At 34.9% G+C, this 22,017-nt stretch overlaps 1 protein-coding gene across 16 annotated transcripts in view; it reads left to right on the forward strand.

The window, feature by feature from the left end:
- The window catches only part of PEX5L (peroxisomal biogenesis factor 5 like), a 261,081-nt gene that overhangs the window by 145,146 nt on the left and 93,918 nt on the right, over positions 1-22,017 (forward strand). For 7 of the 16 annotated variants that reach the window (XM_023184826.1, XM_023184829.1, XM_031935232.1 and 4 more), the window contains 2 exons: positions 9,648-9,752; positions 20,086-20,197. In XM_023184826.1, the coding sequence (XP_023040594.1) occupies positions 9,648-9,752; positions 20,086-20,197 (217 nt within the window). Of the gene's footprint in view, positions 1-7,188; positions 7,255-9,647; positions 9,753-19,684; positions 19,751-20,085; positions 20,198-22,017 lie in introns of those variants that run through there. The other 9 variants (XM_023184830.1, XM_023184832.1, XM_023184837.1 and 6 more) reach the window with 4 other exon arrangements.

Genomic DNA, 22,017 nt, shown 5'->3' on the forward strand with positions numbered 1-22,017 from the left:
GCCTCCGGCTTTGTCCTTTTGACTTAGGATTGTCTTGGCAATACGGGCTCTTTTTTGGTTCCATATGAACTTTAAAGCAGTTTTTTCCAATTCGGTGAAGAAACTCATTGGTAGCTTGATGGGGATGGCATTGAATCTATAAATAACCTTGGGCAGTATGGCCATTTTCACGATATTGATTCTTCCTATCCATGAGCATGGTATGTTCTTCCATTTGTTTGTGTCCTCTTTGATTTCACTGAGCAGTGGTTTGTAGTTCTCCTTGAAGAGGTCCTTTACATCCCTTGTAAGTTGGATTCCTAGGTATTTTATTCTCTTTGAAGCAATTGTGAATGGAAGTTCATTCCTGATTTGGCTCTCTGCTTGTCTGTTACTGGTGTATAAGAATGCTTGTGATTTTTGCACATTAATTTTGTATCCTGAGACTTTGCTGAAGTTGCTTATCAGCTTAAGAAGATTTTGGGCTGAGACGATGGGGTTTTCTAAATACACAATCATGTCATCTGCAAACAGGGACAATTTGACTTCCTCTTTTCCTAACTGAATACCCTTGATTTCTTTCTCTTGCCTGATTGCCCTAGCCAGAACTTCCAACACTATGTTGAATAGGAGTGGTGAGAGAGGGCATCCCTGTCTTGTGCCAGTTTTCAAAGGGAACTTTTCCAGTTTTTGCCCATTCAGTATGATATTAGCTGTGGGTTTGTCATAAATAGCTCTTATTATTTTGAGGTACGTTCCATCAATACCGAATTTGTTGAGCATTTTTAGCATGAAGGGCTGTTGAATTTTGTCAAAGGCCTTTTCTGCATCTATTGAGATAATCATGTGGTTTTTGTCTTTGGTTCTCTTTATATGCTGGATTACGTTTATTGATTTGCGAATGTTGAACCAGCCTTGCATCCCAGGGATGAAGCCCACTTGATCATAGTGGATAAGCTTTTTGATGTGCTGCTGGATTCAGTTTGCCAGTATTTTATTGAGGATTTTTGCATCGATGTTCATCAAGGATATTGGTCTAAAATTCTCTTTTTTTTGTTGTGTCTCTGCCAGGTTTTGGTATCAGGATGATGTTGGCCTCATAAAATGAGTTAGGGAGGATTCCCTCTTTTTCTATTGATTGGAATAGTTTCAGAAGGAATGGTACCAGCTCCTCCTTGTACCTCTGGTAGAATTCAGTTGTGAATCCATCTGGTCGTGGACTTTTTTTGGTTGGTAGGCTATTAATTATTGCCTCAATTTCAGAGCCTGCTATTGGTCTATTCAGGGATTCAACTTCTTCCTGGTTTAGTCTTGGGAGAGTGTACGTGTCCAGGAAATTATCCTATTCTTCTAGATTTTCTAGTTGATTTGCATAGAGGTGTTTATAGTATTCTCTGATGGTAGTTTGTATTTCTGTGAGGTCGGTGGTGATATCCCCTTTATCATTTCATGCTTTACTTTCTCTTGAATGTTAAGATGTCCATCCATTTGTGCAAGTAAGGTACAAACAGTCTAAAGTTATTCTCTTTGGGGAGGCAGGGCAGAATTTCTAGAAAAAGTAATTTTTATATCTTTGTATTTTAGTCATTTTCCTTTACTTAAAAATAACACCAAAAAGTGCCTGTTTGCAAATGATCTGAGATATTTAACAAAGAATTGAAAAATAATACCAATAACGTTTAATTGGGATTACATTTTTTGTTACATATTTCACACAATCTTCAAAGGCCTCTCAAAATATAACAAATTTGGGATTTATCATACAAAAAATAAAACAACATATCTTTCTAAATTTACTTATTAATTATGAAATATGTATTATTTATGCCAGCCTCATTGTAAGGCCAAAGGCAAAACAAAAAAATAGTTTTAAGACAGACCACCCTAGATAGGAAAAGTTGCTTGCAGGTGTATAATAGAGAGGCTCATCCTTAGGATAAAATAATCTCTAGTAACTTAGAGCCACACTCATCAGAGAAACCTGAGAGTAAAACTTTACTGATTCAAAGCCAGCCATATGTGAATGAAGATCAAGTATTATTACCTTGACCATTGTAAGATTGCTTGCAAAACAAAGAGGGTAAATAAGCCCTTGGACGTGGTAAGAGTGAGATGGGGGAATGTGTAATCCTCTCAAAAGAACAAACAAATGGTAATTGTTTGTGGACAAAGGGATCTTACTAATTAAAAATAAAGCCTTATCTGTCCGTCAGAGCAGGTTTTCAGCATCTTTACCTGGCAACATCTTATTAATTTTAAGGCATTTTTATCTAGCTGCTTGAAACTATTTTATTTCCTTGAGTCTAATTAAGACTTTTCATCTAATTCAAAATCACCTTCTGTCAAAGTTGGCCATATAATGTGATTTCAGTATGAAATAATTTGAAAAAGATATCCAGTACATGTATTTATTGAGTGCACCTGAGCGTTTTTAGGCACACAGAGAACTATACCAAACAATGCGGAAATGGTTCAAATTATATTAACACAATCTTTGCTCTCACAAGGCAGTTTCATTAGTGAGACACAGCCAAGGAATAGTTTACAAAATAAAAGACAATAGCAAAGTCCCAAGGAGGAGCTTAGGCTGAAGGCACAACTCAGAAATTTGGGGTATTGGACAGTTCTGTTCCTCAGGTGACAAACGGCATAGTCAGGAAAAAAAAAAAAATGGCAAGAAGTACTTAGGAGCCAATCAGTGACTCTGGTTATAAAAGACTAAAAGACTAAAGTTTTTAACAAAAAAATAAAAATAAAAGAGCACAAATTGACTCAACTTGATCAGAAGCGCCCCCGGATGGTCAGGAGTCCACCCTGAGGCAGGCTGAGGCCTGTTGTCTGGTGGAGAGGTTACATTTTAAGAGTAACCATGGATATGACTTGCCAGTGCTTTCTGCCTCGGGTCTAAAGCCTCCAGGCTTTTAGAAAGTATGTTTTAAGAACTACAAGATGAAAACTGCTGTGTGAGCGCATGCAATTATTATTTGTCAATTAAAAAAAAAAAAAATTCAAAGGCTTGTGAGTACTGTTAGGAAAGATTTCCTTAACAAAAACAGTGAGGCCAGCAGCAGTAGCCAAGGGGGCTGTTAGGGCAGGAACAGCCATGATGAGCATGCAGGACATGGAAGCAGCATAGATCACCCAGAGATGACCAGGACAGCCATTCCAGGGACAGCACAGCAGCAGTAGGGACAGCACACTGACTGTTGAGGAGACGACCCCAACTCAGAAGGAGAAGGGCCAATTTATCCCCCTGGCATAGTGGACACAGTGCACAGGGCTCACAATACTTCTAAACACCCGTGGAAATGATTTAATTTCACTCTCTCTTAAAATCAGAACCCCCACAATGGACTATTTTGTAACAATTAATATAAAATAATAAGTACAGTCTGGATTATTTTTGTCTTTATACCAATGTAGTAATAGAATATGATTTTTTTAAAGGCAGTAGCTCATGAAGCCAAAAGTGCCTAGGGCCCATGAAAGTCATAATCTCACCCTGCTCCAATCATTCAGACCAAGGAAAGTGAGTATACATATGGTGGCCATGGAATTCCAGTAATGTTCATAAGTGGAGGCTTAGAATCAAAGACTGTAGAGATTGGTATCCGTGACTTTCTCCCACCTGCTTCCTTCCCCCATTCGATCACATTCCCAGTCTAGTTAAACAAATACTGCCAATTAACACATAACACAAATGGAAGGTCCAGGAGTTATATAATAGAATGTGATTAGTGTAACTCCTAATTAATTAATCCCAAAAGACTTTCTAGAAAATATGATGGCTGAAGAAATGTGCACCTGTTGCATGGAGAAAACAATGCTGGAGGGAAAAAAGAGACAGTAAGGGAGAAATACATAGAGGGTCAATTGGAAATCTTTCTTTTCAATAACCTGTGTTATTATTTTAAATAGATAGGCACCAATTTCTTTGCTGCAACTTGACTACCCTTATTAAGGAATTGTAAATCACAGTTTCCAGCTGCAAACAGATCACTGAACCAATGGTGAATTCATCATAAATTGTAAATTCCACATATGAATCTCTATTTAAGGAAAGCAAATTCTGTCCATGCTTCCCAATTATTTACACCTAGATCTGTGCTTCTTTCAGAATGTTTAGAAACAAGGATTGACGAGTATGTCAAGATTTAGCTATTCGTACTACTTTTAAAACTTACAAAACATTCTGTTGGGAAGGAAATAAGATAGAACCAACATGGCCTGAACCCTAATCTATGTTGGAAGAAATCTACAGGGGCACACTTTACTGGGAAAGGACACAGCAAAATATTGCCCTGACCTTTTCCTTTGTTAGGAGTTTGAAGAGAGTATGACACTTATGACACTAACTTTGACGTTTAGCTCACCAAGTAAAAGAAGGTTATCCTGCTTCTGTGCATGAGAAACAAGAACCGCCATCAAAAATTAGCCTTTTGGTGGCTAGTTTTTTGCAGGTCCTTAATCCAGGCCCCAGAATTTTTTAGCATATGCAGAACTAAAGATGGTGCCAGGTGTGGTGATTCACACCTGTAATCCTAGAACCCTGGAAGGCTAAGCCTTGAGCCCAGGAGTTTGAGACCAGCGTGGGCAACACAGTAAGATTCCATCTCTAAAAAAAAATTTTTTTTTAATAAATTAGCAGAGTGTGGTGGCACACACTTGTAGTCTCAGCTACTTAGGAAGCTGAGGTGGGAGTATCCACTTGAGCCCAGGAGGTTAAAGCTGCAGTGAACCGAGATCACACCACTGTACTCCAGCCTGGGTGACAGAGCGAGACTCCGTCTCAAAAACAAACAAACAAACAACCAAAAAAAAAAAAAAAAACCAAAAATATATAGATGTCAGGAGTTTGTTTACATGTATGTATACATAAAGAAATATATTCAATATATTCATCCTTGTAGGCTTCATGGTAGCAGGTCTATCCTTTAAATATTCAGCCTAAAAAAATTGCTTAATTGCTGATATTATAAAACAAAATAATTTTTTAATTCATGAAAATATTAGGGTTGTTAATTTTATTTTCTTAGTTCTGTTTTTTATCAATTTTTGGCAAGAAGTATATTAATTTTTACAATCAGAACAAAAGGAAGACTATTTTGAAAATTCATACATTAGATAATTTTGGGTTGGCAGAGATGTCTAGTATTGTAATCTTTTTTACTTTTCCCCTAATCTAACCTATCTCAATTTCTTCTGTTTAATATCTCTGATAAAGAAACTCTGGATAATTGTTGAGAGTTTAAAAATAATGAAAATAAGTTTTAAATTACAAATTCCTTGGTAGAAGTAATAGAACCTGCAACTAAACCAGTGGCCTGTGTAACTGTGGAATTGCATACTTTAAGTATTTTATGCACCAAAGCGGACCTCAAGAAAGTCTTAGTAAAAGTGACATTTAATGGCGTTTAGCTAGTATTTAATAAGAATTAGAGAGATGCTAAAGCTTATAAACCTACTAAGATCTACAGAATAAAAAAGAAGTTTGTATATATGTGAAATACTTAGGTTACTTTTCTGAGAAGATAAAAGCAGCAAAAGCATTTTGTTAGAAATGTGCTTGTGAGTGAAGTTATTGACCATTCCAGACTAGAGAAAGAAACTATTTCTCAGAAAATGTTTGCTTATGTGATTATAGTGAGAAGTGGCTGCTGCCCCAAATCTGAGGGAGATCATGAACAACGGACATTTATGGCAGTCAGTGAGGGCGACAGGGAGAGCCCTCCAGCCTCACTAAGCCACCTGAACAGACACCGGGATGGTAGAGATGAAGCAGGAAAGCCTGGAAAACAGGTCTGGGTTCCTGTCCTGGCTCGGCCACAGAATGGCTTTGAAGCCTTGGCCACATCACACTGTTTCTGGGCTTCAGTGTCCTCAACTATCTATGGAAGATAATCTCTACCCCACAGAGTTACCACGAGATCAAATAAATGAAATTATATCAAACATTTAGCAGCGTGCCCAGCACGTGGTAGCTTCTTGTAATAGTTTAGCCCCTTCCCTGTGAAACAGGTCCAACCTTTCTCATCTGAAGCATCTGGTGGTTCCACAGTCTGGTATCCAGCTGGAGAGGGTCCTGTGATGTCCAGTATTGTGTATGCTGTTTCTTATGTTCTGTATTTTAAAAAAGTAAATAAGTGAATAAGTGAACCATGACTGGGTTTTCTTAATAAATGTTAATGGCACTGCTAGACTCCCTGTATTTCATTCATTTGTGCCTGCTCTGAGAATGTAATAAAAAGATTATTCTCTAGAATTATTATTTGTTAGGAAAGCTGTCATTCTGTATATTTCCTAAGTGAAGAAACAAATGATGGAAGAAATAAAAATATCAAAGAATTTTCCACAGGAAAGCATCGAGAAAAATAAGTTTCCCCTTAATGCGGATATTGTTTTTCCAGTCAACATTACTTCAAGAAATTAAACCAGGAAGTGGGAAAAAGTGATTTTGAAATATTACTTGAAAATAAATAGGCTGAAATTATTGCTGGAGGATACCACAATATGATAATCAACTTCTAAAATGTCACTATTCTTTTCCATTGTTGCTGAGTGGCATAGAAGCATATAGACAATGTTATCTAAAGTTTATAAACTGCTTACATGCTTGAATATATATTCCGTGTATATTTTATTGTTGCTGTCTTCATGTTGTCTCACATAATAGATGAAAGCTGACCCTTTGGTGTGGTTATATTTTGAAAATTGAGTTTGAAGTCTGAACAATTACATATATATCTTACAATGTTTTAAGCTACTGCCTTCAAAAAAGAAAGAAACCTGCACAGTTATATTGTCATCAGCCCTGCAGAGCTGCTGATAAAGCAAATTTGTAAAGTCTCATGAATTGCCAAGCCAATTATCAGTCAGGTTCTGATTTCTGGAAGCATCATCCCGTGAGATAAATAGACAAGTCAGAAATAACACAGCTTGATTTTAAGATAACAGGTGGAGGAGGCAATTTGATTTGGGGAAAATCTTGCATTGATACATGAGTGCATTCGCTTGATTTGGCAGTGGTTTTAGACACTGTATCTGGTACCATGAAGATGTCATTGTGGCAGACCTTCTCATTCTGTCTTCAGACTGTACCACACTTGTAAAACAGTGACGCTCATGGGGGATTATCTCAAAAGCCAAAAGGCTGTGAAGAAAAAAAGTTGCTAGCAGTCTCTAACATGGGTGTGTCATGACTCTTTTCAGGTAGTAGGTGTAACCTTGAAGAAAAAGTGGCACTGTCTTCAAAAAAGTGACCTGACCCTGGCTTTGGTGGGTTTTTTCTGCAAGAAATAAAAAGCACCGCATGTATTTATCGTACATCCTTTCTAGCTGACCACTGCTTTGTTCTAGAGTTCAGCATGAAAGGACTAATTTTTGTTTTGTTTTTGTTTTTGTTTTAGTGAAATGGCATGTCCCTTGCTAATTCTAGCTATTATAGTTGCACATGTAAAGAAATATCTCTATGTAGTTTATGGATTGGTAGCATTTCAAATAAATAATGTACTGAAAAATTGACCTGAAATTTTTTGAGATGCTTATCAATTGACATTTTTTCTTAGCCCAAGAAAAGAATCTGAATTATTTTCTTAAATTAAATTATACCTTGTAACATTAGATTTATTATTTTAAATATAATAGGAATTGAAATATAAGCATGCCACTTTGTTTATTGCTATATTATTAGAACTTACTGAAGCATGGAAAGAATTCTTCACAAATGACTTTGCTCTTTTGAAAAACGTAAGCTGCAAAAATATTTGTTATAAACCGTATTTAGTCTGTAAATGAGTGTAGCTTTTAAAGATGTACTAAGTTTATAGTGTGTAATGTTTCATCCAAATAATTTTTATATTTTGATAAAATGTTAAACAAGTTAATAGTGCCATAATAAATCTTTTCCCAGAATTCAGAATTGTTTGCATCTCCATTTTAGGAAGTTCACATTGCTTCATTAAAGAAGAAACCTGGAAGCATTATGCACCTCAGTTTGTTACGCAATGAATCAAGTTATCATTTATTCTTCCAGAAGTCAGTTATTCTATGAATTGTGGCCATATAAACTTTTCAAAACACATACATATATGAAAATTACTACTGATGTATTTGCTGAATAAAATCTCTAGTATTTGATATTCCATCTTGGAAATAACACATTATAATTCAATAATGCTAGTTATAAAGTCAAAACAAAACAAAGAAACAAACTTTCAGCATTGTAAACAGATACACACATTTAAAAATCTATTAACTATACAAAAAATTTTTCTTTGTTCTCATAAAGAAAAGCTGCCTCTGGCTACATTTTAGAAAGTCAGTGCCTGAGAAAATGGACAATGTTTTGATCCCTAGAGTAAACCTACCTTCTAAATACTTAAAGCCCTTTGAAAGCACAAGATAATGATGCAATTGTATCCTTTTTGTTGCATGGAAACGATCAAGCTCTGTTAAGTTCTGAGTTAATATCAACCCTGGCTCTTAATTCCCTTTTCCAACATTAGACCCCCCATATGTCGGTTTTCGTTTCTTTGCCTGTGATAGGTCTGTCTGCTACATTTGTATTTTAAGTAGATTTACAACACAAATATTCATATGTGTTCTTAGTATAAAATTATTTTCTTCAGGGAGGCTCTACCCAGAGACCTGAGAAAATTGAAGCTTTTGTTTTTAAAGTATTTAAGGATTATTTAATTTTTACATAGTATGAAATTTTTCTTATTGGGTTGGAAAGGTAACATTTTGGGGGATTTTTCCCATTATACCATATCTAGTCTCAAAAAATGTAATAATCTGGTAAACTCAAATAACAGAAAGCCACCATATCCCTTTACAGTTTATAATTCTACTTCTTTGAGACAAATAACATAGGGATATGTGTGTGTGTGTGTACACATTATCTATATATATACACATATACATATGTATCTATAGATATATAGAGAGACATAGATTAGTGCCTCAATATTAATTATCCTTTACTGACATCTGTATTTATGGGGTTCTTCAGTTAAAAGACATTTCTAAAACTCTATTAAAATTATTTGGTCTGAAAAACATTGAAAGTTACAGAACTTTTTTTTCATCAAGTTTGTAACATCACCACAGAACAGGCTGGGTGAATTCCTGTTATGTCAAGCCACTGAAGGATTTTTAGCTATTTTGCAACATTTTTACTCTTTTTATCCCAATCCACCCAAAAATGGCAAAGACTCCAGAGATCACCCAACAAAAGCCCTCTGTGGGAGTTGGATCCTGCTTCTGATCTCTGTCCCAAATTCCTGTCGTTCAAAATATTTAGGAATTATACAGTAATAATGTATAAATGAACATAACAAGCAACCCATAGTGTTTTTAAATTGATATTACAAAAAAAAATTCTTCTCATGTTAATTTCCTTAAAACATATTATACATATAAAATACTATGTTAAAATTAAATGTAATATGTCAGCTGTAAAGGGGAAAAAGTAGCTAACTAAAAGTTCACAAATTATCTTTTTTCAGATTTTGTGTGTTTTCTCCTCAGCCAAAAGCCTCAAGATTCACTTGCAGCAGCCTACCTCTTCATTTATGTTGGATTGCTCTTTAAACATTAGAATATCTTGTAATAAATAATAAGTTAAAGATCTCTCCTGACACAAGTCATTGTTGATTTCACTGTTATAGGGAAAAGGCTCTAGGGCGGCAGATAAGGCTGTTGCCATGGTGATGAAGGAGATACCGAGGGAGGAGTCTGCTGAAGAAAAGCCCCTCCTTACTATGACATCACAGGTGGGCAGACCCATAGGGTTTCTGTAGGAAGCTGACATATGTTAATATATCAGACATTGTGATTCTTAACTAGAAAAAAAAACTTTAACTCTTGAACCAATTTTTTTAAAGACAGTTTCAATGAAACAATTATATAAATATAGATGAAAACCAAAATTGCTAAAAAAAAAAAAAGAAAAATCACCATCTAGTTATTTATTTGTGAATATTAATCTCATTACTCAACTTTAGTTAAGACAAAAGAGAAAGAAAATATATGTGCAAGTAAAACATGTTGCTTCTTTATAAAGGAGTCTTGTTAACAACTTTGGGAAAGAAATAACAACGAAGCTAACAGTACATTTGAACAAAAAGAAAATCAAATTCCTGTGAATAAATACAAGTTATATTGTATACATATGTCAGTTTACCAGTAGAATATCTAAATTTTCTTAAATGTTAAATATATATATGTTGTGACTATGCATACTACATATATGTCTATACATATTTATGTGGATAACTAATTTACAGGAATGAGCCAGAAGTCCCTGAGTCCCCATGCAGAAAATGGCATTTGTGACCCCTCTCATACTTAGTGACCTTGAGAACAAAAATGTCATGTCTATTATAAGCACATGAGAGCCATTTTCAGCATTTATTATAACAAGTATAGAAAAAAGTCTGCATTTGTATGCAAAGAATGTGGAGACTGTGAATCCTATATGTCCTCGGGGACTTTTGAAACACCCTGTAAAATCTACATAAATATGTATAATGTACTCATCACCACTCTGTGGAACTACCAGTTTTAAAATCGCAAATGAAAAATATTTTTACTTGCATTTATCTTATAATTTAGATTAGATTATTTTAAACATTTCATTTTTTCCATTCAGTTCCGATTATATGATTCAGTTCCGATTATATGAACATGTCTAGAATTCGAAAAATGTCCATTTACAGTCCTCATGAAAGGCATTTATATCAAAAGCTAAATTATGGCAACTTATTTTTAGAATATCAGCAGATCTCATCCCCAGCTGCTGCCAACATGTGTGGTTTTATTTTATTCTAAACACTATGTTGTAAGTTATAAAAATTATAACATATAACATCAAAATTAAATAATTTTTAAAGCTATTAAAGATTCCCAAGACTTTGGGATAAATTTTATGTTTTCAGGATATTTTTATCCCAAAAGAAGAGATGCTTCTTTCTAATAACACATAGTAATCGTTGGAAAGAAATTTGCTTGATATTTACCAAATTCCTCATTCTTTACTTAGTATATGTAGTAAAACATATACAGTTTTACACTGATCTCTTGTCAATCAGAGTCAGACCTTTGTAGACTCCCATTTCCAAAACACTAAGTCCAGAGTCACTCAGGTGAATGCTGTTGGGTAGGGAGGTGAGAACTACTTGAAGTTCTTGCTTAAGGGCAGAGCCATACAACTGTAGATACGACCTAACCAAATTTGCAATTGGCTCAGTTGTACTGTAACATATCATCTCAGGACTTCACAATCTAGGGCAGGCTCCAGTACCCAAGATTCTTTTTTCACAAAATCACACATTGCTATGTACTTGCTGGTAATCTTTTCACATGTCCAAAATTACCATTATAACCTAAGCTTACATTTAAAATGTAATGCAAAATAATATTTTTGATTTTTAATTTAGAAAAGAAATTGTGATTATTACCATTTTCTCATACCAAGTTTTTCCTTTAATCCCTGTCTAATGTTGCATTAACTGTTTTTGAGGTATTAGTTACAGTTTACTGCATGAAGGTTATAGAATGCTTTATTTGATGCATCATATTCTTGTTGCATACTGGCCAGTTTATGAATCAGCAAACAGAGTTCTGATTTATAAAATTTAATGCACCTGTTGTGTTGATAGTATTACAGAATTAATTTAGTGACAGCAGTGATACAATTATTTCTCAGTCAAATGCAGTTTTATTAGTTGATATACTTTTTCCACTATACACAAGTGGCTTCTTCCCTGCTATGCACCAGTGGCATGCACAAACCAAACAGAAGCAGAATGATCTGAAAAAGTGAGTACTTCCCACGACAACCATAGCATCTAGTCCGTGTATCATACCACATTCTTACTTGTTATCTTGTGTGAATGTACTACTGTCTTGACACATGTTTGTCCCAGTGTCTCCTATAAAGCCCCTTATAACATAGAGCCACATACTGCTGAATACATTGATTCATCTTCATCACTGGTATGTCAATGCCAGCTGCTCATGTGATAGATTCCAGATATGTCTGAAGATAATTGCTACTGTATAAATAGTGTCATTGGGACAATTATGATACATAAAATAGAAAATAACTCACTGAAACACTGAGCTTTTATCTTATTTCATAACTTTTCAGTCAACAGATTGTAGGTGCAGAATAATCCCATATTCTAGAACTTTCTTGTATTACGCGATTATTATTGTGTGGTCCTCAACTTTTAGAGAAATTAAGCCAAACATACTCCAGTGGAGCTGTCTGTATTACACTGAACAAATTGAATAATGCAGAAGTGTTGGCCAGATGACCTGAACTCAAAAATTGCTGGACCATTGAGAGCTGCTCTTTTTTGCTTAAAAATCATTTATTCCATATTAAGCAAACAATATGCAAGGACTTCAGAGAATTTCAAGTACATGCTGTCCAAGACTAACACTTAAATCAAATAGTATGTAAAAAAGCATGTGTTGATGAAAGGTTTGAAGAAAATATGTGAATCAAGTCTTTGAGAAAAAAAAGTTTCTCTGGACTTGTGCTGTCCAGTACAGTAGCCATGAGCTACTGAGCTTTATGTGGCCGCTCCAAATTGAGATGTGCTGCAAGTGTAAAATAAACACCAGATTTCAGAGAGTAATCAAAAAAAAAGGTATAAACTATCCCATTAATGATTTTTATAATGATCATATGTTGAAATGGTAATATTTTGGATTTTTTGATATATTGGCTAAATCAAATATCTTATTTAATTTCACTTGTTTCTTTTTACTTTTTTAAACATAGCAACTAAAAATGTTTAAATCATGAGGCCCTCATCATAATTGTTGAACAGAATATTCTATTCTAAAGGGTAATAGTATAAACAAATTCAGTTTTAGAATAGAAGGGAAAGCCATTTGCCAGAAGATTGATTGTATCATAGAAAAAAAATGTATTCTCTTCATAAAAATGAAATGACTGTAGTGAATACTTTTCTCTCTTGAGGAACCTTCAGAAGTTTTGTTTTTGACCATATCTCCTAGACACTTTTTTAGCAAGGTATAGCCCATTTATCTTTGCCTATTGAACACAGTGTCTTAAAACTGTGCTGCAGGTCTCTTCTTGTTAAGGGACTTTGTTTTTTCAAGCCCAGCCTTTGTTTTTCTATCTGTCATCACCCATTATACCTCAGTACTAATTGAACTTTTGTTTCTGATAAAGATAAAAAGAGTAATGTCCTCGATTGGAAGAATATTTTCAAGGCTACTAGTAAATACAGCCTTGTTTGGGTTTCCATTTCTGAGTTAAAAAATTGTCTTAATTACGTTCTCCTGCCTGCTTTAATTTATTGTTAGCACTACCCAAGCTGTGATCTGTTCATTTCCCTGTGAATAGATTCACATTTTACAAAAGTCTAGCTGTCCGGTCAGGAATACATTTGTAGCTTGTTGGTTGACATTTAGATCAAGTCAAAGAGTTGAGAGTTATCACTTGGTTATCCGTTACCAGAAGACTAATAGGAAGTGGGGGTTGGGGCAGTCCATTAATACTATAAGCTCAGAGGAAATGAATTCTGTCAGGTATCAGAGTTACCATGACAGAGCTCTAAAAATCTGGATTTTTAGCGGTTGCATGGTAATGATTTAGTTGTCTTATCTTTTCAATTGATAGAGTCCGTTACGTTGGCTTTGATATTAATGAATCACTGACAGTATGGTCACTATATTGACAGGCACCGAATTAATTTCTAAACTTGGATAGGGCTAATAAAACCATAAACAAGTAGTTCAATTATAAAATAATGAATGAAAGCCTATTTAATAAATGACTTTAAATTAACAATGTTACAGAGTTGGGTGAAGTGGTGGGCACCTGTAGTCCCAGCTACTCAGGAGGCTAAGATAGGAGCATCACTTGAGGCCAGGGGTTTGAGACCAACCTGGGCAACATAGCAAGACCCCATCTCAAAAAATATATATATATCACAAATAATACAGGAATTTCAAAATTCACAAAGATATTTGTGTTTCATTCATATATAAACAAGACAATTCTAAAATTTTTCTATTATTTAAATGAGGTAAAGAGACATGCCATAATATTACAAATTTTCTTAATCAACATTACAAATATGAGATATTTGTCAGCTGTTTTACACTTATTAGCTTTAATGTTTTAACTTTAAAAATTATTATTGAAGTACCAAATGCTTAAATATAAAAACAGAATCTTTTACTTTAAACTAAAACAATTCAAGATCATCAATCTGAAATGTGAAATTATAGAATAATGGATTATTGTCCTTTACAGACATTGTTTTATCATCTAGAATGTATTGTGCTTTAGGGTTAATTCTTAGCAATGTGTTATCAGAAACCTTGAGCTCTATATTTTTGAATGAAACATCTAAGCAATATATCTCTTTAAAAACAAACACAAAGATTTAAGTCACAAAACATGATTTAAGTCACAAAACAAACAATATAAACATACACTATAGTTTAAGTAACAAACAATATTTAAAAAGCAAAACATCTTTTCATCTTACTAGTTTTTTATAGCTTAGATTATATAATAGTTTAATTTTAAAACATTGAAATTGAGAAATTCGAGTTGAGCTCAGACAAATGTAGTTTCAGATAAAGTTTTAAGAGCTGGGTGATATAATCTGCCTTTGTTTAACACAAAGAAAACACTGTATTGATATATGAAGCAATTTGGTGGTGTGGTAGCTAATATTAATCACATCAACTTGCCAGTCTGAATAAGTCATAATTCAACTGAAATCATTTGACTGAATGTTTGATTACAAGGAAGGTGTTATGGTTCAATAGTCTTTTGCATTCTGATTGACAGAAGCCCCTACATGCAAGTTCTCGCCTATCTGCTTACTTCTAAACAAAAGCGTTTTCCTTTGTTTCTATGTCAATTAACCACTTCAGGGTTTTCCCTCAAAATCTCGAGATTTGAATCTCTGATTTAAAATCAGCAGGGAGGGAATAGGATTGTGTTGAAGTGTTGCTGGCCTCTCATTCACATTGGTCCAAGTCCTTCTTCTTAATGTTATGGGGCAGGCTTAGGCCTTTATTTTAATTTTTTTCATTAGGCATTCTCTCTTGGCACTTTGACTTCTTTGTAGAAGCCTTAACATTATTGGTAGAAGCTTTGTCTTTGGAAATGTTTCCTTAGGTATCAGTAGGTCCCCAAACATTTATAAAAGATGTGACTGGGAGGAAATGGGCTCAAATGTGTGGTTTAAAACCAGCAAAGAAATTGGCAAACATTTCTGAGGATCACTGACCTCTCCATGAATTGGCCAAATCCAGTATGAAATTGAGGACACCCATGTAATAATTCTTCTGTACAATTTGCCATTCAGTTAGACTGTATAAAATCAGCCAACATTGATTTAAACTGCTACCATGGAATACAGAAAAAATGCTTGGATGAGATCTCTACTCTGAAGCAAATCACAGTCTACTTGGCAGTTGGAGAGGGACAGGTAAAACTAAGATTATGACACTGGGTAAGACATAGGAGCGTGCAAGTGCTGTAAGGAGGCACTCACCAGCTGGCACTAAGGAAGGTTCCTAGATAATGTGCCAGTTGAATGGGATCCTGAAAGAGAAATAAGAATCTGTCACCATTATAGAAGGTTCTTTGAACTGATCCAAATATTGAGAAGAGGAAAGGGTAGGATAAGAAATGAAAATTTTAAATGTGAACAAACTGAGACAAAGGCCTTAGCAACTAATGAAGTGGGTCATTTTAACTCAGCTATGATAATCTGACTAGACCAAAATTGCAATCACTTCACTTCAGTTTTTTTTTAAATTAGAAACTTTTGGCTTACTTACATCAACGTACTCCATACCCAAAAGACAAAATCAGAGAAGTTCATAAAGTTATTTTCAAACTAAAAGAAAGTCAAGAAACCTTATCTTACTAGCACATAAAGAAAGAATAAATGTTATACAATTTGGAAATTAAGCTTAAAGGGAATATTTGGGGGATTCAGTTCAGTTTGAAATTTTATTTTATGCTCTAAAAGATTCATTCGTTCTCAAGTCACCAAAGGAAATATCATAAACTTGTTCAAAATGAAGAGGAGAGCACGGAAAAAGCTATTCTTATCTATGCAAATATAAATAAATAATATGGGACTTCCTATGACTAAAATAATCATTCCTAAATTCCTGCAACTGAAGATGCAATTTAAAATTGGACAATTTTAGATAGGTATTTTTGCATCTTCAGTTTCTGCAAAGTCACTTTCTCATTTAATAGCCATTTATTGAACCCCTTTTAGATGTAGACATTCTATTTGAAGTTGTGAGGATATAAATGTAAGTAAGATAGTCTCTGGCTTCAGAGCTTATAAGGAAATATTTCCATATCTTCAAAATATCTCCTGTTTCATCTTCCATATCTCCCATTAAAACCAAAAAATTTTCTGTTCAGTTTCAGTTACCTTTCCATGCTATCTGTAATCTGGCCTTTCACCCTTGAGCCCTGCTATTATCCCCCCACTTCAGCCCGAGCATTTCTCAATAGCTAAATTGTGCTCCAGTTTGAAAAACACTGACTCAGAAGGTAGTTTGTTACTCCTTCTTTGATTTGAATTTGTGGAAGAAAGCCACAGGAGTAGCTTAATTGTAGAAGTTGGGCAGTTATAACAATTCCATCAGTCCAGGTGTGAACTATGATCAGAAACAAGACAGTAGGTGTGGAAGAGACACTGACTTCCTGAGGCAGAGGTGCAGAAGACTGGAGATGCCACGCCTTTGTCCTGGGCTTCCTGAAGTCTCTCAGAACAGCGTCTCTTTTGGTATCCCTTTATTTGTATGCTGAGTAAATCTGAGAGTGCTAATGTGCTTTCTCCAGAAAATTTGTCTAAAGCCTGAATGAAGAGACAGACTCCAAAAAATAAATTAATTAATTATTACCTTTGCTAAAGCAGACAGGCCCAAAAGGACAGGGCTGTCATTGAATTGTGCCTTTTCCTTTGCTTTCCATTTAGATGTTAACAAAAATTTTACTTTTAGAATTACTTTATCAAATTTAGACTATAGTTTTTATGCATTTGCAGCTAAAAGTATCTGCAGAAATCTAACACCCTGGTCTTCCAAAGCTACAGGTAATGTAGGTCTATTTCACTATTCCACACATATATGTACACAGAACTGTGTACTGTGTAGGGATAAATTCTTAGTTGTTTTTTGTTTGTTCATTTGTTTTTACAAAGGCATTTAACTGTATCCAAAGTAAAGAAAGTGTACAGGGGATTTTCCATGGAATATAGCTCATACTTATCTACATAACAGTTGATATTTCTCAAAATTATGAATAAGAGAACTCAGTTATTCTTAGCCATCTGTCAATGAAATTAAACTTTTTTTCAAAGAAATAATGAATATCAAAGGGATAGTTATGACATTGTCCATACCTATCGGTTGAGTTTAGTCTTTGCACTTTATACACTTTAGCCAATGGATAAATAAGACCTAGACTTAGAGGCCAGTCATCAGAATGCACTGCTTGGTAAATGCAACCCTATTACAATAACTTCCATGAGTATAGGGTGGTGCCATATTTGATGGTAACCTTCATCCTCTGTGAATGCATATAACACAGTGGAATTCAGATCGCACTTGATAGTCACGAGAAGGCCACAGTGTGGAGGTGGGCATTGTTTGTGAAGGTAGGACCTCATCACTATGTTGATTACACTAGCTGAGTTCATTACATTAAGCACATATGGTAAAAAGAGCAAGTCCTACCAGGCAATATGTATCAATGTACCGGTCCTTTGCAAACTGTTACATATGTACAGTTTGGACATGCACTAACTACAAATGAGATACAGATTCTGGGACACTAATCATATTTTTAGGTGAGCTCACAGGATCACTGATGTTTAGCTATTTCATCATTTTCTGGTATATTACATTCTATAGCAGTGCTTTCAACTACATTTCCAGATAATAAAATTGACTTTTATGCCAGAAAGTATAACAAATCATTCCTAAACTTAAATAGACCATAGCATTTACAAAAATTCAAATATATTTTATTCCAGAAACATAGGCGGCTCACAGTCCCTCAACATTTAAAAATATTTTAATATAAATAGAATGGGTGATACCCAGGAATGTTCGAATTCAGAAAAAATGAAAAACACTGGGGCTCAGAGTTTCACTCATGGGTCAAAGCAGCATCCTAAAATAAAAGATTAACACCAAAAGAGGCCTTGGATTTGATTCCTAGCAAAATCTGCGAGGTTTTATACATAGTAATACCAAAGCTTACAATAATTGAAGAAAGATCTATAACTGTAACTTGAACGTTAAAAGAAGAAAAGCGTTCTCAAAGCCCATCCCTCAATAACAAATTAATATGTATAAAAATCTAATTACCAACTCTATATCAAAATCTTAAACTCTAATGGACATCTGAGATTTACACATGTTTAAATGAGATTTATCCATGTTTAAATAGCATGCCTATGAGTACTAAATGTGTCTCTTGGCTTCCAGTCTCCAAATGACCTCTAAGTGCTTCCATATTGCCCTTTCAGAAATAAAAGAAGTGCACTTTCTCTCCACAGTTACCATTACTCAGGTCCCTTGCTACCTTCCATCAGCTCTAAACTATGATACTATTGACACTGTGCCAAAGAAACAATGTAGTGAAAGTGAGTAGAGTAATATAAAATATTTTGATTTGGTAATACTCCAAAGCACTCCATTTGTTATTTTATGCTTCTTAAAATGCAACGTAACAAATAAGTTCTTAAAAAATCTAGAGATTGGCCAGGCACAGTGGCTCACACCTGTAATCTCAACACTTTAGGAGGTCGAGACGGGAGAATCGCTTGAGCCCAGGAGTTCAAGACCAGCCTAGGCAAGATGGTGAGACCTCGTCTCTACAAAAATAAATTTTAAATTTTTAAAAATTAGCCGGGCATAGTGGTGCACACCTGTAGCCACAGCTATTTGGGAAACTGAGATGGGAGGATTGCTTGAGTCCAAGAGTTTGAGGATGCAGTGAGTTATGATCATGCCACTGCACTCCAGCCTGGGTGACAGACAGACATCCTGTTCCCATTAAAAAAAAAAAAGAAAAAAAAAAAACTTAAAAGATTACGAGGTGTATTTTTTTCTTAAGCAAAAACCTAGATGATTATGCCTATTTTAAGAAAGGCAGATATAAACCCCCCTCCCTCAAAAACAAACAAACAAACAAACAAACAAAAACAGTTCATTTAGGGATCAACCACCTGAGTATCAAAAGTGTGTTTTCTCTCTTAACCATAGAAACATACTCAAGCAAGACAGGATTCAAAGAGGTGCAGAATAAGTGAAAGTAAATAGTGGTTGCCACTGATAATTAGAGATCCACTAAAAAATCAAACTGAAAGATTGCTGAAATTAGAATATAAGCTAATGGGAAAACACGATTGAGTCTACCGAGATCTATTTTACAAATAGATTTTACAAACGCATCCACTAGATACCTACACAGTTAATATAACAATATTTTCTACTCTTCCAAAATAATATTTGTTATATAATACAAAAGCATTCCAAGGAAATGTAGAGGGTGTTTTTGTAGGTGACCTGAGCTTTTTAAGAGAAGGAGACGAGGCAGGCATTTATCCACCCACCCTGGTCCGTGTGTTTGCACTCTCCACATAAACACTGACTCAGCAGTGCTAACCAGAACTTGTCATCTTTGAGTCTGAAGCCAATGTTCCAGGTCTCAGTAGGAGCTTTTGTCCAGGTGAGGAATGGGATTGGCCCTTAGCAACTATGATTGAATATGTGTCATTTTCTATATATCGAAATTAGAGAATAACTCTATTTCAGGAGTGGGGAAAAAGGCTTGAGCTTTAGATATTGAAGTTGGCTGCATCAAAAATATGTTGACAGTGCTAAAAGGCTCATTCCCCACCTTTTGGTATTTTTTTCTTTCTTGCCCCTATCCCATTATTTATTTAAGTATTTATTTACTTTTGGTAGGCTTGCTATTCTCATTTTGTTGCAAGGCTGCATTTTAATTCATCTGACTCTGCAGTTTAACAAAGCTCTTTGACACCTCTGTTCATTTGTTCTCAGCTGGTGAATGAGCAACAAGAAAGCAGACCCCTCCTGAGTCCCTCCATCGATGACTTTCTCTGTGAAACCAAATCGGAAGCAATAGCAAGGCCAGTAACATCCAATACAGCTGGTAATTCTTTCACTTTTAACTGTTCCTCAACTAGAGTTAATTTTAACTATAGTAAAGCGCACATTTTTTCCATAATATGTTTTAAGTGAGGAAATAATGTTTGCAACCAAACGAAACTTTAGAATGTATACTATTTAGCATAAACCAATAAATCACAGAAATTGCAGTGTATCTCACCCAACCAATTTTGCTAAACATAAGTATACCACTATTAGCAATGAATCATGTTTTCATGTATATTTTCATATTTACATATTTATATCTAAAGTTACATCACACTAGAAAATCTTTAAAGCAAAAACACCTATTTCAGAGTAAGGTTTTTCAAGTTCTGGCTGATGGTCCAATTATTTCTGGAAATATTTTATGTAACAGAAGTCCAGTAAATAAAAATGTGGCAATCTTTTCAAGTGGATTTAAATGACAAAATATTCTGCAGCTTTGGGATAGTACAGGGCCAGTTTCATTTTCTGTCATATAAGTGTGTTACTTGCTCCCCGTTGCAACAGTCTATTTGAACGTTCTCCTGGAATTAAACATTCTCAAATAGTAAGCCATCCCCTGCTCAGTGCCTGTCACATACAGGAATAGGCACTCAATAAGTATTAATCCAGTGAGTGAGTACAGGATGCCACTGGCATAAATTACACTTCCCTTGTAAAGGCAGTCTTTCTGCATTGATTTCATTCGGTCAGCATTCACATTCAAAGTCATGTCATTCAAATAAGAATGAAAAAATGATGTTCAGAATCAAAGAACAAAGGTTATATTGGATGTGCAGAGCGGAATTTAATGGAAAAAGAAAAGGATAATCACATACTGTCTTGTTAAATTTGTTCCATTTTGTCATCTTGGCCTCAGTTTGCTGTTGGCTTGCATATTTTCATTATATTTCTAAGTGAATAAAATCACGGGAGAAGGAAATCGTGATTTTTCCAAAACGTCAAAAATTACAAGAAGAGTAACTAGCATGAGATAGAGAGGCTCCTTATGTGAGGTCATATTTTAGTTTCTGGGTTCAAACTCCATGAATTCCAACCCCAGCTCTGTATCCAGGGGCATGTTGCTTAACTAAGCCTCAGTTTCTTCATTTGTTTGATAATAGTAAGATCTACATCTCATAAGTTCATTGGAAAGATTAAAGGAAGCAATCCATGAAAAAGCTTAACACTATGTAAACTCTAACTGGTGTAAAAATTTCTGTTAGATTTTAGGTGAGAACAGTATGTATTCCCTACACTTTCATTTTCAATTACATTGACTTTTTTATATCACACCACAGTAATCATTTTCTAAATTCAGCTATCACTTTCAATAATCAAGAAATTAAATGGTACTTGGCAAATTCTAGGTAGGAAATTAGACAAGTTCACATACTATCAGATAAGATTCATTCCCCTGATCCATGAAACTGGAGCTGGCCCCTTCAAAACTCGAGAACTATCCCAGGAAAATACAGAGAACCTTGTATGTCTAATTGCAGGTGAATCCATGAGAATTGTATGCACTGTGAACTTCCTCTTTATGCTCCAATTCTCACTGATGGGAAAACTAAGTCACTTAGAAAGGATCCACCCTGAGAGAGCAATATAAGATTTGACTCAAAAGCTTCTTTTCAGCTTGATTGTTCTAACATATGAAAGAGAGACCTGTGAAATATTGGAGGAAAAAAAATCAAAAGAATGTATAATTTCTTGCAATCCCAATACCTACAATGTTGCCCTCTGTATTAGTCCTAGGGCTGCTGTGACAAAGTACCACCCACTGAGTTGATTCAACAAAGGAAATTTACCATCTCAGTTCTTAGGGCTGGAAGCCCA

This window comes from Piliocolobus tephrosceles, chromosome 2 (assembly GCF_002776525.5).
Source record: "Piliocolobus tephrosceles isolate RC106 chromosome 2, ASM277652v3, whole genome shotgun sequence".
NCBI classification, from domain to species: Eukaryota; Metazoa; Chordata; class Mammalia; order Primates; family Cercopithecidae; genus Piliocolobus; species Piliocolobus tephrosceles.